The sequence below is a fragment of the Mustela erminea genome, chromosome 1 (assembly GCF_009829155.1).
Source record: "Mustela erminea isolate mMusErm1 chromosome 1, mMusErm1.Pri, whole genome shotgun sequence".
NCBI lineage: Eukaryota > Metazoa > Chordata > Mammalia > Carnivora > Mustelidae > Mustela > Mustela erminea.
Genome location: NC_045614.1, coordinates 142,475,772 through 142,488,279, shown reverse-complemented (window position 1 = coordinate 142,488,279; position 12,508 = coordinate 142,475,772). Strand labels below are relative to the sequence as shown.

General features: G+C 36.5%; 1 protein-coding gene across 21 annotated transcripts in view; it reads left to right on the top strand.

Annotated features, from left to right (window-relative positions):
- The window catches only part of MBNL1 (muscleblind like splicing regulator 1), a 198,572-nt gene that overhangs the window by 172,115 nt on the left and 13,949 nt on the right, over window positions 1–12,508 (top strand). For 16 of the 21 annotated variants that reach the window (XM_032344932.1, XM_032345092.1, XM_032345100.1 and 13 more), the window contains 3 exons: window positions 5,783–6,040; window positions 7,244–7,297; window positions 8,214–8,367. In XM_032344932.1, the coding sequence (XP_032200823.1) occupies window positions 5,783–6,040; window positions 7,244–7,297; window positions 8,214–8,367 (466 nt within the window). Of the gene's footprint in view, window positions 1–5,782; window positions 6,041–7,243; window positions 7,298–8,213; window positions 8,368–8,688; window positions 9,110–12,508 lie in introns of those variants that run through there. The other 5 variants (XM_032345037.1, XM_032345028.1, XM_032344978.1 and 2 more) reach the window with 2 other exon arrangements.

Below are 12,508 nucleotides of genomic sequence, written 5' to 3'. Positions count from 1 at the left end.
AAATGGCTTGGCAGTGAGAGCACACACTTATTTGCCGACTGGCCACATGTTTATCATTTGGACTTAAATCTATAGTTTTCCCTCATGGAACTCTGAAGTACGTGTTTGAATTTTGAGTTCCTTTTAAGGTGAAAGAAGCTTAAGTTAGTTTAAATATCAGCTAACTCTTCTTGCCACTTCTTTCTTCTTGCTGCACATTGTTAGACCATAAGGACATTAAAAATGCCATAGATTATCAGCGTTCTAGTTCTTCTGTTTGAAAGAACTGACATATTTACAGCACCTGATAGGAGTCTACAAAAAATGTTAAATCTAACGATGGGAACCCAAGAATAGCGATTTTGCTAATTAGGTGAGTAGCCTTGGGTTGAATTTCTCATCTTTTCTGAGCTTCATATTCCACACTTATAAAATTAGAGGGTTGAAAGAGAATGTGTAGGGCCGCTTCCAGTTAGAACGTTCTAAGGGACATTTAGGTTGTCTTTGTGCTTTTCATGCCACTTTAAACTATTGAAAATTTTATTTAAATATAATATTTAAATAAGCCTATTTAAGTATATAAATAAACATTACAAATTTTATTAAATATATAGATGTAAAACACACACATGAACTTTGTATCAGTGTGCCTATTATCCATCCTTTATTGGATACCTTTTAGTTAGGAGTCTTAGCTGCTACTTTCTGTGCTGTAAAATTCAGTATTTATGGTATTCTGTAAAGAAGAGCAAATCTCTTAAATATTGGTCACTGAAATGGGAAGCTTTTAAAATTCCATTCTGTGACTTTGGGATACCTTTTTGTAATTTCTAAGCAGCAGCTTATTTTCAGTCATTATGTTCAGGAATTGTTAAATCTATAGGTACTGGAAAGGACTAAGGTTTTCAGTCATATCTGTACTTTATTATGAAGAGCAACAGTATCCAAGGGAGAACGAGGGAGCATCTTTCAAGTAAAAAATATTGTGAGGAATATCTTTGAAATCTTTTAACTGCTGTCTTACCCATAACAAGAAAAGGTCCACATCAGGATAGTGCCAAGCTCATAAATGATACCCAATAACTCGCTAAATGAATGCATAAATGAGCCAGTCAGCCAGTTAATTAATTAATCACAAAAAGACATGACTTTATTCAGAGTTTAGTGTAATCAAACAGAGAAGATAAAGCATGACAGATTTTTAACATTTGTTAACATTCTCCTTGGGAACGTGTTTACATTTTGAGCATTCCAGCTATAAAATATGGTATCTCGTTCATGCCCCTGGTCCTAGAGCAGTGGTTTTCAAGTTTCAGTGTGATTAGAATCACTTGGGACAGTTGCTAAAAATGCAGACAAATAAACTACATAGACCGATGCAGTAGGTTTGCAGTGGGGCTTGGGAGTCTTTTTACAGATCTGTCCAGTGATTCTAAATGTCAATAGTCTATAAAATACTTAGCCCACAGGATGCCAGCACCTGCTATTTAAGTGCTGACTTTTCATCATTTACCTTATGTCCAGTTATTTGTGACTCGGAATTAAAAACCTGCCTCCTCCAATACACTGAACATTTGACATTTTATTCAGTTGCTAAGAACACAGTGCACATAACGAAATATTTCAAGTAAATTGATAATTTTTAAGGTCCTTTATACTGCTTAATAGCATTAACTAAACAAAAAAATTAACCAGTGATCATATATTTCAGATGCTGATGAAGATACTAGATTGCTATTTGGTTAAGTGCATCATTTTTATAGCAACTGTCTATATGAGAAAAACATAAGATATATTCCAGAAAAGGTGGGCACACCACTTGGCTTCTGATGTTTTCCATTTGGAGTTGGTTTGTTTTTCAAATAGATTATTCTTGGGCTGGAAGTCTTATTCTACTGACATAATCATGACACAAGTACCTAATTTAGGCCATTGGATGCTGATCTCTTCTTTTCCTTATGGCCACAGAAAAGTCTGGTGACTTTTCGCATGCAGGTATAAAACAGTATGGTCTTGATTGACTACATAAAAAAAGAGCATTAAAAGCTAAATGAGGATTCGAGTAATAGTAGAAGGCATGTCTAGCTTGAGATCTTTATAGGAGTTTCACAGATTTGTCATGATCTATTACGTAGAAAAGTCATTTGATTCAAAATAAGATTAGAAAAGCAGATGCTTTTAATGAGAGAAGCTTATTGATAGGATTATTTTCATTTTGTATTTTTGTGGAAGGTGTTTAGCTACTGCTTGTCTACTTTAATTTCTTTAGAACATTACTAAAATATGACCAGTTTCAAGCACACAGGTCTCTGTAGTTTATTTTTTTTATCTGTCATAAGGCTTTAGAATAACTCCTTACAATGTCGTCATATCCCCTTTGAAATGTCTAGTCCATCAGTTACGATTCTCTGTGGCTAGTTGGAGTTTTGTTTGGGGAGGAAAGAGCTGTAAAGTTGTAAGTTGTTTGAAATACTAAGCTTAGCCACTCATTTTTGCTGTTCTGCCACTCCTTTCTTCCTTCAACTTAAAGCTATTTCCCTATCTTCATTTATCTATTTATCTATTTCCCTAACTTCCCTATCTTCATTTATCTAGAAAAAATAATAAAAATAACTATAGGTTTCAGCATTTTGGCATATTGATGAGCCTGTTGATTTATACATTCATTCATAGGAATGACTAACTGAAGACCTGGAAGTAGATTTAATGGAAGGTTTGTTGTTGTTGTTTTCAGTTGACCATTCCTATATATTCCTATATATTCAGATTTATTTATTCATATTTTTAACTACATGAGGTAAAGTGGCAAACTCTTAGCTATATTATCTATATGCTTGTTCTCTGGACTAATGGTAGTGAGAGGTTCTGCCTTTTAGATTTCAAAGACAATTCCCATTTGATCTTAACAGAAATCCTCTGAGGTAGCTGACATGGGTGTCTGAAGTCTAGGCAGACCAAATTATTAGATAACAGATATCGTCAGATAGCTGTCTTGGGAACTGAACTATACAGTCAGCTAAGATCATTACTCATAATCACCAGAATTTTAAACTGTGGAGATTATAATCCTTTTTGAATTGAAAATACAGATAATTCTTGGCATTAGCTTGTACACTCATGGCCACTAATGCTGTGGACACTTTGATAAAATTATTGATTATCCAGTATTCCTTTTTTAAAGTCTCATATAGCTCAGTCTTAATGGGAAATAAAGTCTATGGTGCTAGTCATGCCAAACTAGTTGACTCAATCCTTTGAACCTTCGAAAAGGCTGGTTTTAGGACAAATTCTAAGTGGATTCCTACTTACCGGTCCTCTTAAATACATTTTGAATTCTCCTGAATTGCATCTTGCAAAAGAGGAAACAGTAGAAAATTACAATTAACTGGTCCTTAACCTACAGGAACCACCAGCTCACATGCATGAAGCAGAAGGAGAGGAATGAGAAATGTGTATTAGAATGACCATTTGTATGCATTCTGAATCTCAGTTTATATCATTGAAAGCGAAAAGAATGTTGAGACAGAGAAACAAAAAGTCAAAAGCCCAGCACTCAAGTTGTATTTTAGGAGAATGATGCTCAAATGTCTGGCATCAGGCACTGTCATAGTTGTTTTTTAGAAAATAACAAATCTTAGATTTTAATAGTTCTTAAAGAGCCCACAAATAGGCTGCTCTCAGATCTTTCTTGTCCATGAGGCAAAGAGTAAGGTAAATCGACAGACAGGGTGTCAGCCTGTCTGTTGCTAGTTCCTTCGTGAGCATGCTCAAGAAAGCAGAATTACTAGAGAACTAACCGCAGAAATATGCATTCATAAAGTTTCTTATTGCAGGACACTGCACTGACTCAACACAAAGGTGGCGTTTTGTTCATACGATAGTATAAATTCAGCTTAAATTTCATATACGTACATGAGAAGTTTTTGTTCTCAGCTAAGTGTGTCTCTCTCGTCCTGGTTGTTTTGTTAAGCCTAATCCAGTTAAGTGTTGGTTAGGGACTGGGAATTTGTGGTGTAGAAAGCTCCGCAGCTATTTCCAGTGCTCAGCCAGAACGGAGGATGCTAGTTCAGGGGAACAGCTTTGATCACTTCCACTTTTCAAATTATAAAAACCCAGTTAGCCTTGTTTTCTTCTGTTCGAGAAGACAGATGCAGTGGGAAAAAAAAAAAAAAAAAGCAAGAGGGTCTTCTGTAAGTTCCTAAGTCATCTTGAGATTCTTAATAACTCTCAGAGTATCTGGCCTGTAGTATTTGTTCAGTAACTTTTTGTAAATTAAATAAAGTGAATGAGGTGATGAATAAAGTCAGTTCATTGCTGTTATATGGAACACAAGGCTTCAGCTAGCTTGAGGTTTAAAAGTAGTTCAAGGGGTCATTTACAGTGCTCATTTTCAGATGTAGCATGATATAAATTATAGCATTCTTCTTAAAAGGAAATGCTTTGCTCAGTAATGGGATGTGGGTATAATGGGTGAAAGTACCTAGAATTGAGTGTGATCATTTCACGTTCACAAATGCCAAGAAAACCTGTGCTTTTAAAATCACAACAGGGTTCCCGTTTCTCTTTCTTGCTGTGCTCCAAAATAAAGTGCTTAGGTTCTGCATATTTTCTCATTTTTTGAAAAGATATGTGAAAAACAAAACTTCCCTTGAAGCACAAAGTAGGAGCATGGAAATATTAAAGACATTCTGTGTTTTAGATGGCCCTCTTGTGGTAAAAAGGTCAAACTACCCCAAGTGAAGAAGGTGCTATTAACCTCCTGCTTTGAGCAGCCATCATGACAAACTTCAATAGTTAAGAGTCAAAATTGAGCAGACACATGAGAACTGATCCATTTTCACCCTTTCCCCAGGGACGCCATCCAGAATTAACAGATATAAAGCAGATAGTAACAAAAATTAATCTTTTTCCATCTGCTTCATGTAACTACCAAGTGAATCTCTAATGATCAGGAACACAACTCGTGGAAACATTTTACTAAAAAGCTGTCAGATTTTACTTTTTATACTTTTACCTGTAAATAATTTCAGATTAGCACAGAAGTTATAAAAATAGTTCCTGCCTGTCCACCCAACCAGTTTACCTAAATACTAACCACTCGTACCACCGTGTCATCACTTACAAAGCAAGTTCTGTGCAATTAACCAAATACAGACCTCAGTCAGATTTCACGAGCTGCTCTCCCAGGATCCTTTCTCCCACCCCGGGACCGTTCACTCTGTGGCAGTGCCTTATCATCCTTTGCCTTTCGTGGCCTTGACACTTTGGGGGAGAGTATTGATTAGTTGTTTTGTAAAACATTCCCCCATTTCAGTTTGTCTGATGTTTTCTTATGATTAAATTCAGGTTATGCAGTCTCGGCAGTCATACAACGGAAGTGATGTGGTAGCCTTCTTCTCGGTGTGTCCTATCAATGGGTACATGATGCCATTATGTCTTCTTCCTGGTGTTATTAATTTTGATCACTTGGTTAAAGTGGGGCCTGCCAGGTCTCTTCAGTGTAAAGTTACTAATTTTAATTAGTTTTTTCCTCCTAATTGAAATTAGATGTTATATCATAATTAGAACGAAAAATGCATTTTCTTTCTCATGGAAGTTCTACTAAAAATGGGGTTATAACTTGTGTACTCAATGAAGAGCTCCTCAAGGTTATTTGGTGTTTTTTTTTTTTTTGCAAATGATCTTCTTCCTCTTCTCAAGTGTGGGCTTCTGCCACCAGTCTTGCACACTTTAAGTTAAAAATCTTCAGAAGGATTCTCTTTGCCCACGTTGACTGAGCCCCCTGCGCTTAATGACCTCATAGGTATGTCGAGAGTACCAGCGAGGCAATTGCAACAGAGGAGAAAACGATTGTCGGTTTGCTCATCCTGCTGACAGCACAATGATTGACACCAACGACAACACAGTCACCGTGTGTATGGATTACATCAAAGGGAGATGCTCCCGGGAAAAGTGCAAATACTTTCATCCTCCCGCACATCTGCAAGCCAAGATCAAGGCTGCCCAATACCAGGTCAACCAGGCTGCAGCGGCTCAGGCTGCAGCCACCGCAGCTGCCATGGTGAGTAGCGACCTCAGCTCTGTCTCTGTTAGCAGTCAGTCAAGCAAAGTGAATCACTATCTCTGACTACAAGCTATTCATTTATTAACCTTAAAAAAATTTTTTTTTATTTTTTATTTTTTATTTTTTTACTTTTTTTGCTGAAGATATGTTTGTTCAGGTATCCCAGACAATACGTAATGAGGTTACCATTCACAGATGTGAGGGTAACTCCTCAAATGGTTCCGATTGCTCCTACCCTTGGCCTAACTCTTAATACTCTGTCTTATTCTGGATGTAGGGTTTCTGAAATTCCCGCTTTGTAAAGAACACCTGTCTCCTTTCAACTTAACGATATTGCCATTTTCGGTCCTCTTATTTTTCTGTGTGCCATCTAATCAGCCATTGTTCCCCTTCGGTGTGTTCTTTTGCACATCAAGACTCTTCTCTACATATATCTTGCTTTTAACAATAACATAATCTGGAACTATTTAGGAGGATTGCTTAAGCAAAGTTGTTCTGAGGATTAGCCACCAGATTTTCAACAGTGTGCTCTCTAGATTGTCTTACATAAATATTGTGGCATAGACTTAATTGTCAAACTAGAGAAGCCTGACTATGCCATCATACAGAAAGAAAGACAGACAGCAGCACTCAAGGAGTTAGAGATTGGATCTTTTAGAGCAGATACCTATATTCTTAAGGTAAATTTTAATGTGATCTAATAGCTGATTTTAATGAGTCCATTCTTTGTTCTTTGCTTAGCTGTTTTAATGTTGTCCTTTTTTTTTACATAAATATATGACTTAATCATGAAAATATTCATAAAACATACTGTGTGGTATTTGACAGCACAGTAAAATAATCACGAGAGAGGTCTTTTCTGTGTTTACGGATACTTGAGCAAAAATACAGAAGGCAGACTCTCTCCTCCTCTCTTCCTTTCACTCTTTTTTTTTTTTTCTGTTAGAGTATCTTGTTTGTAATTAACTACAAAGAGGAGTTATCCTCCCAATAACAACTCAGTAGTGCCTTTATTGTGCATGCTTAGTCTTGTTATTCGTTGTATATGGCATTCCGATGATTTGTTTTTTTATTTGTTTTTTCTCACCTACCCAAAAATGCACTGCTGCCCCCATGATGCACCTCTGCTTGCTGTTTATGTTAATGCGCTTGAACCCCACTGGCCCATTGCCATCATGTGCTCGCTGCCTGCTAATTAAGACTCAGTCGGCTGTCAAATCACTGAAGCGACCCCTCGAGGCAACCTTTGACCTGGTACTATGACCTTTCACCTTTTAGCTTGGCATGTAGCTTTATTGTAGATACAAGTTTTTTTTTTTTTTTAATCAATTTAAAAATATATATTCCTTTTTCTGTTATGAAATTGTAAAGTACAATGAAAAACTGAGTGTGGTTTCCTGACAAAATTAGTGGAATAAGTACCTGGACGGATATCATACCATGAAAGATTCCAAAAGCCCAGCAGCCCACATTCAGTTTAACTACATTGTAGAATGTTCTAGTGAAATACTTTAAGGACATTAAAAATGTATTTATGACTGTATATTTATGTACCTGTTTGGTTAGCATGGCTTTAGTGATAGAATTATTTATTTTTTAATACTTATAGTTCAGTGTTTAAGAAAAAAAAAAAACTTGCATGCTCTGGGACATTTGCATGTCTAGATAGGTCTGGTGGGGGAGGAGCAGAGTGGGATTAGTTTTTATTTTACCTGTTTCAGTCACTCTGTACAATTAACTATTAACATTGCTTATACTCGTCAGTCCTCATGGAGCTCGCAGTGCAGCTTTTCTTCTTTCCCCAAATCAGTGGCTTCTCACAGAAAGCCTGAAGCATTATGGGACTTAAAACACTTTAACACATTATAACATGTGATCTTGTCCTAGAGGGGTTTTTCTTTTTTTGTTTGGATTGGTTCGGGTTTTTTTGTTTGTTTTTTGTTTTTTGTGGTTTTTTTGGACAAAAATAATGCTTCTTTTAAAGCTTTTATCTTGCTTTTTTTTTTTTCCTTTCATTTTTGTTGATTGGATTTTTCCCCCACCCTGGGTAGTTCAGTGCTCTGCTGCTTGCTTGCTCATGCTTCCTAACAATTTTAGCCTTCAACTGATATTTCTTTTTTCTTTTTCTCTTTTTACTGGTATTTGTTTTTTATACTCATTCACTAAACAGGGAATTCCTCAAGCTGTACTTCCCCCATTACCAAAGAGGCCTGCTCTTGAAAAAACCAACGGTGCCACCGCAGTCTTTAACACTGGTATTTTCCAGTACCAACAGGCTCTAGCCAACATGCAGTTGCAACAACATACAGCATTTCTCCCACCAGGTAAGGGGTCTGAGCTTGTTCATGAACAAATCTGATGAGCTGCAGGGATTTGTGCTGGTAGAGCAGATAAGCCACGCCCCCAATAATTTGCTGTTAGCCATAGATAAGGTGAAAGGTAAGGTGGTCCACAGTGGAAACTGACCTGAGGTATCTCATGTGATTTTCCTTAAAAACTGAGAATTTTAGCTTAATGAGAAGTGGATGAAAGATCAGTGTGATGCTCTCTAGATTTATTTTTGTTTGTGTAATTTGGAATTGAAATACAGTTCTCTCTCTTTTTTTTTTTTCCTCTTTCCTCAACACTGTTGTATGTCTGTCAAGCTATTTTATGATACTTCCCTGCTGTAAGACCCCTTTGCCTTCATGATTCCATAGAGTAAATTTGAATTTGATGAAATGACCCTTCCAGTTTTGATTTTTATTGTTCAGCCTTTTTGTTTTTGAGGTGGAGAATAAACAAAACTGCCTCTGTGTTCCAGAGCTCATAAAGAGTACTCTTATTGGTACCAATCAGTAGATTGCCTAAAATCATTATTTGCTCCTGAGCTAATATTGAAATAGTCCTAAGTGCCCAGGGAAGTTTACATCTACTATTGAGTTACCCATTTGTGATTTCAGTTGATTTCAACTTAGTCACATAAACATACTCTAGAGCTCTCCACAAGGGTATAAAATTTAGAAACATTAATCGTCATTTAATTACTCAAAAATTTATTATTTTTGCTCTTCATGCAGGGGAAGAAATACATATTAAACTTACTAGAAACTGGAAAAAAACATATTATCTCGGAATTCAACTAGCCAGAGACTCTAATCCCATTTTCCTCTTTCCCTCTTAACCTTTCTAAAATAATTACCATGGCTTCAGAGACTTATTTAATAAGATGATTTTATCTTACTAATTAATTTAATAAATTAATGACGAGGTGTGTAGGTCAGAGCTCCAGCATCATTAATATATTACCCTATATTGACAGTATTTAAATGCATTAGGTTCATAATGCCATGAGGGCATGTGATCATTTATTTTTTTAATCATGAACAAAAGAATAAATTATATTCACATTAGTTTTTACTACAAACCACAACTTTTTATACAGTGCATCTCTGAAAGCTGGCCATCCATACGTAGAATCTGTAGCAGCATTCAATGAATTGGAGTATCAGGAGTGTTCTATGAATTAGACTAACATGTGCCTTAGGCACCATGGATAAAATATTAGTACTCATGAAATAGGATCTATCAAAATGCAGATTGTCCATTTTAGAATACAAATTAAATCCTTTTGATCTGCAAGGTACTTATTGCATTCGGAGGAGAAAATCTCTCTTACATTTTATATGTTTCTCTTACCTTTTATAAGATTAAAACTTTTTTCTCAAAGTACATAGGTTTCTGGAGATTCCCAGAATTTAATCTTTTGGCTTTCATATAAATTGCCATGCCCCTAGATTTATGCCATCTTCAATAAATAATCTGTCAGTTTTTCTATAGTCAGATCACTAAACAAAGTTTAAAGAGTTGGTAGGTAACTACCATAATCTCTTTGAAGAAATTAAAGATTATCTTTATCAGTTTATTTTCAAGGAATGAAACATTGCCATTCAAAGTGAATGTCTTTAAAATCTAAAAATAAAAAAAATCTAACTTATTCCATGTATTATTTAAGGAAATCTAACATTTCTGTCTTATTAAGTGAGTTTTATGTTACTTTCTCCAACAACATTCAAATGACTAAGGACTTTTCTAAATAAGCTTAACCATTAACTGCATTATACAATGATATTTATGACAGTAGTCTCTCCCTAGAAAGGTTTTAGTCTGTGGATAAGACAGAGAAAAAAGATGCTAGGTAAGAATCAAGTCAGGGGTAGAACAATAAATACATTCATAATTCAAAATCATACTTATCTCTCTGTTGAGAAGCTAAGCGTTGTTAATTTAAATAAAATGTGTCACACTATATTGAAATGTGCTGAAAATATGAAGACATATTTACATTTTTGATTAATTTTGCATCAGAGATATTCTGTATTCTGTTCTTGATATTTTAACAAATACATGAAATTATTGCAAAAGTAATATAAAATTACACTTATTTGTAACCCAGTTTTAAGGGGCTTAAATTTTATTTTATTTTATTTTTTTTTTAAAGATTTTATTTATTTATTTGACAGACAGAGATCACAAGTAGGCAGAGAGGCAGGCAGAGAGAGAAAGGAAGAAGCAGGCTCCGTGCCAAGCAGAGAGCCCTATGCGGGGCTCGATCCCAGAACCCTGAGATCATGGCCTGAGCCGAAGGCAGAGGCTTTAACCCACTGAGCCACCCAGGTGCCCCGGGGCTTAACTTTTATTAATCACATAATAAGAAGTAGGTAATACCTTCATCATTCTTTTAAACTATTGTCATTATTTGTCATACGTGCTTGAGTACAAAAAAATTGGCTCTACGACATTAAAAGGTTAAAACGGAGAGCCCATCTTTACTTCTGCCCAACCACTTTGTCAGATAGCCAGAAGGGAAAGAAATGTAATGCAGAGAATGTAAACTAAAATGCCTCAGGGGCCAGGCAGGAAATATAAACAAATGGAACAAGAAATAAATTAGGAACTGTGGGGTCTGGGAGGCACTGGGGAGCACAGGCTCAATCTAAAAGTGAATGTTTTGACTTAGCCTTTAATTGCCTCAGAGGAATATCTGCCTGGCAGGTTGTACCTGTTGTACACTGCACATCCTTTGTGGCTCCATTTACATTGTAGCATAGTTGTGCCTCTGCCTCCGGTGGTTGGTTGTGCAAGCCTGCACAATCTAATGTAGTCACCCTGATGTCCAGGATTACCAGATCTTGTGAGTTTTCTTTTCCAGTTATTCACCTCATTTGGATGTTTATATGTGACATTTCTAAATTTAAAAAATTTTTCCAACTATTTCAGTTTTTTAAAAGCTTGTTAGGAACTACAGGAAATCCATCCTACCACAAATCCCTACAATCTCATATATAATACCTGGGAGAAAAGGAAGTTTGTTTTTTTTTCCAAAAACTACATTATTCTGCAGACATACAGATGAATTATATGATCAGAGCATCCTAACTGCCCACAGTATAAAAATCTGGAAGGTATATTTTGGAGGCTGTATTGGAACTGGAAAGAAAATAGAAGTTATTTATTTTTTGCTGTTTAGAGTTTTAGAGCCCTGTAGTCTCTTGCTTCAGTAATAACTTCAGGGGTATGTAGGTCTATTTCGTTGAAGTTACAGTGCAGCATAGTTGCCCAAGTCATTAGAGGAGGTGACCATGTGTACAGACTAGGTTGCCGGCAAAAGATCGGGGTTCAGCGGCAAGCCAGGTAGCTGGATAAAAAAATTACTGTATTTCATAACTTTTAACAACAGAATTGGACCTACATGGCACGTACGCATCTTTTATCCCTCCCTGCATGCATGCATCCGTCCATTTATCCATCTGTCCTTCTGACCATCTATCTCTTCTTCCCTCTTCTCCCCCTTCCCTCCCTTCCTCTTTTCATTCCCTCTTTTCCACCCACCCAGCCACCCACCCAGCCACCCACCCACCCATCCATCCATACATCCATTCATTGAATCAGTGCCACGTGGCGTACCAGTACTGACACTAGGGATTATAAATTTATAACCCAGGAGCTAAAGCTAGAATCAAGAAATATTTGTTTAGCAGTGTTTTTAGTGTTTAGTGTTTAGCAGTTTAAATAAAGACATAATGTTAATCCTTTGGAAGGTCTACATGCTCTCCAGTTCCAAGCCCCAGGGCTGTCCCGGGCCTCTGGCCCAGCTGTTTCACATATTTTGTTCAAAAGAGCTACCTTTATTGAGTGTTTGCTCTGTGCCATACTACACTGGTTACGTTATATACATTATCTCATTTGTTTTCACAACAACCCTGAAAGGTTAGCATTAGTAGTCCCATTTTACCAATGAGTAATTTGGGACCTAGAGAGGCCCACTGATTTGCTCCAAGTTGCATGGCTTGTAAGGTTTAGCTAGAACTTGAAATCGAGGCAGGTGGGTTTCAGTCAGTCTCTGAACATCTATGAGCTCTTTACATGAAGTCCTAAAAAATGATGTGGCCTAAGAGATGAACTAGGCCTTATTGACAACCTGAG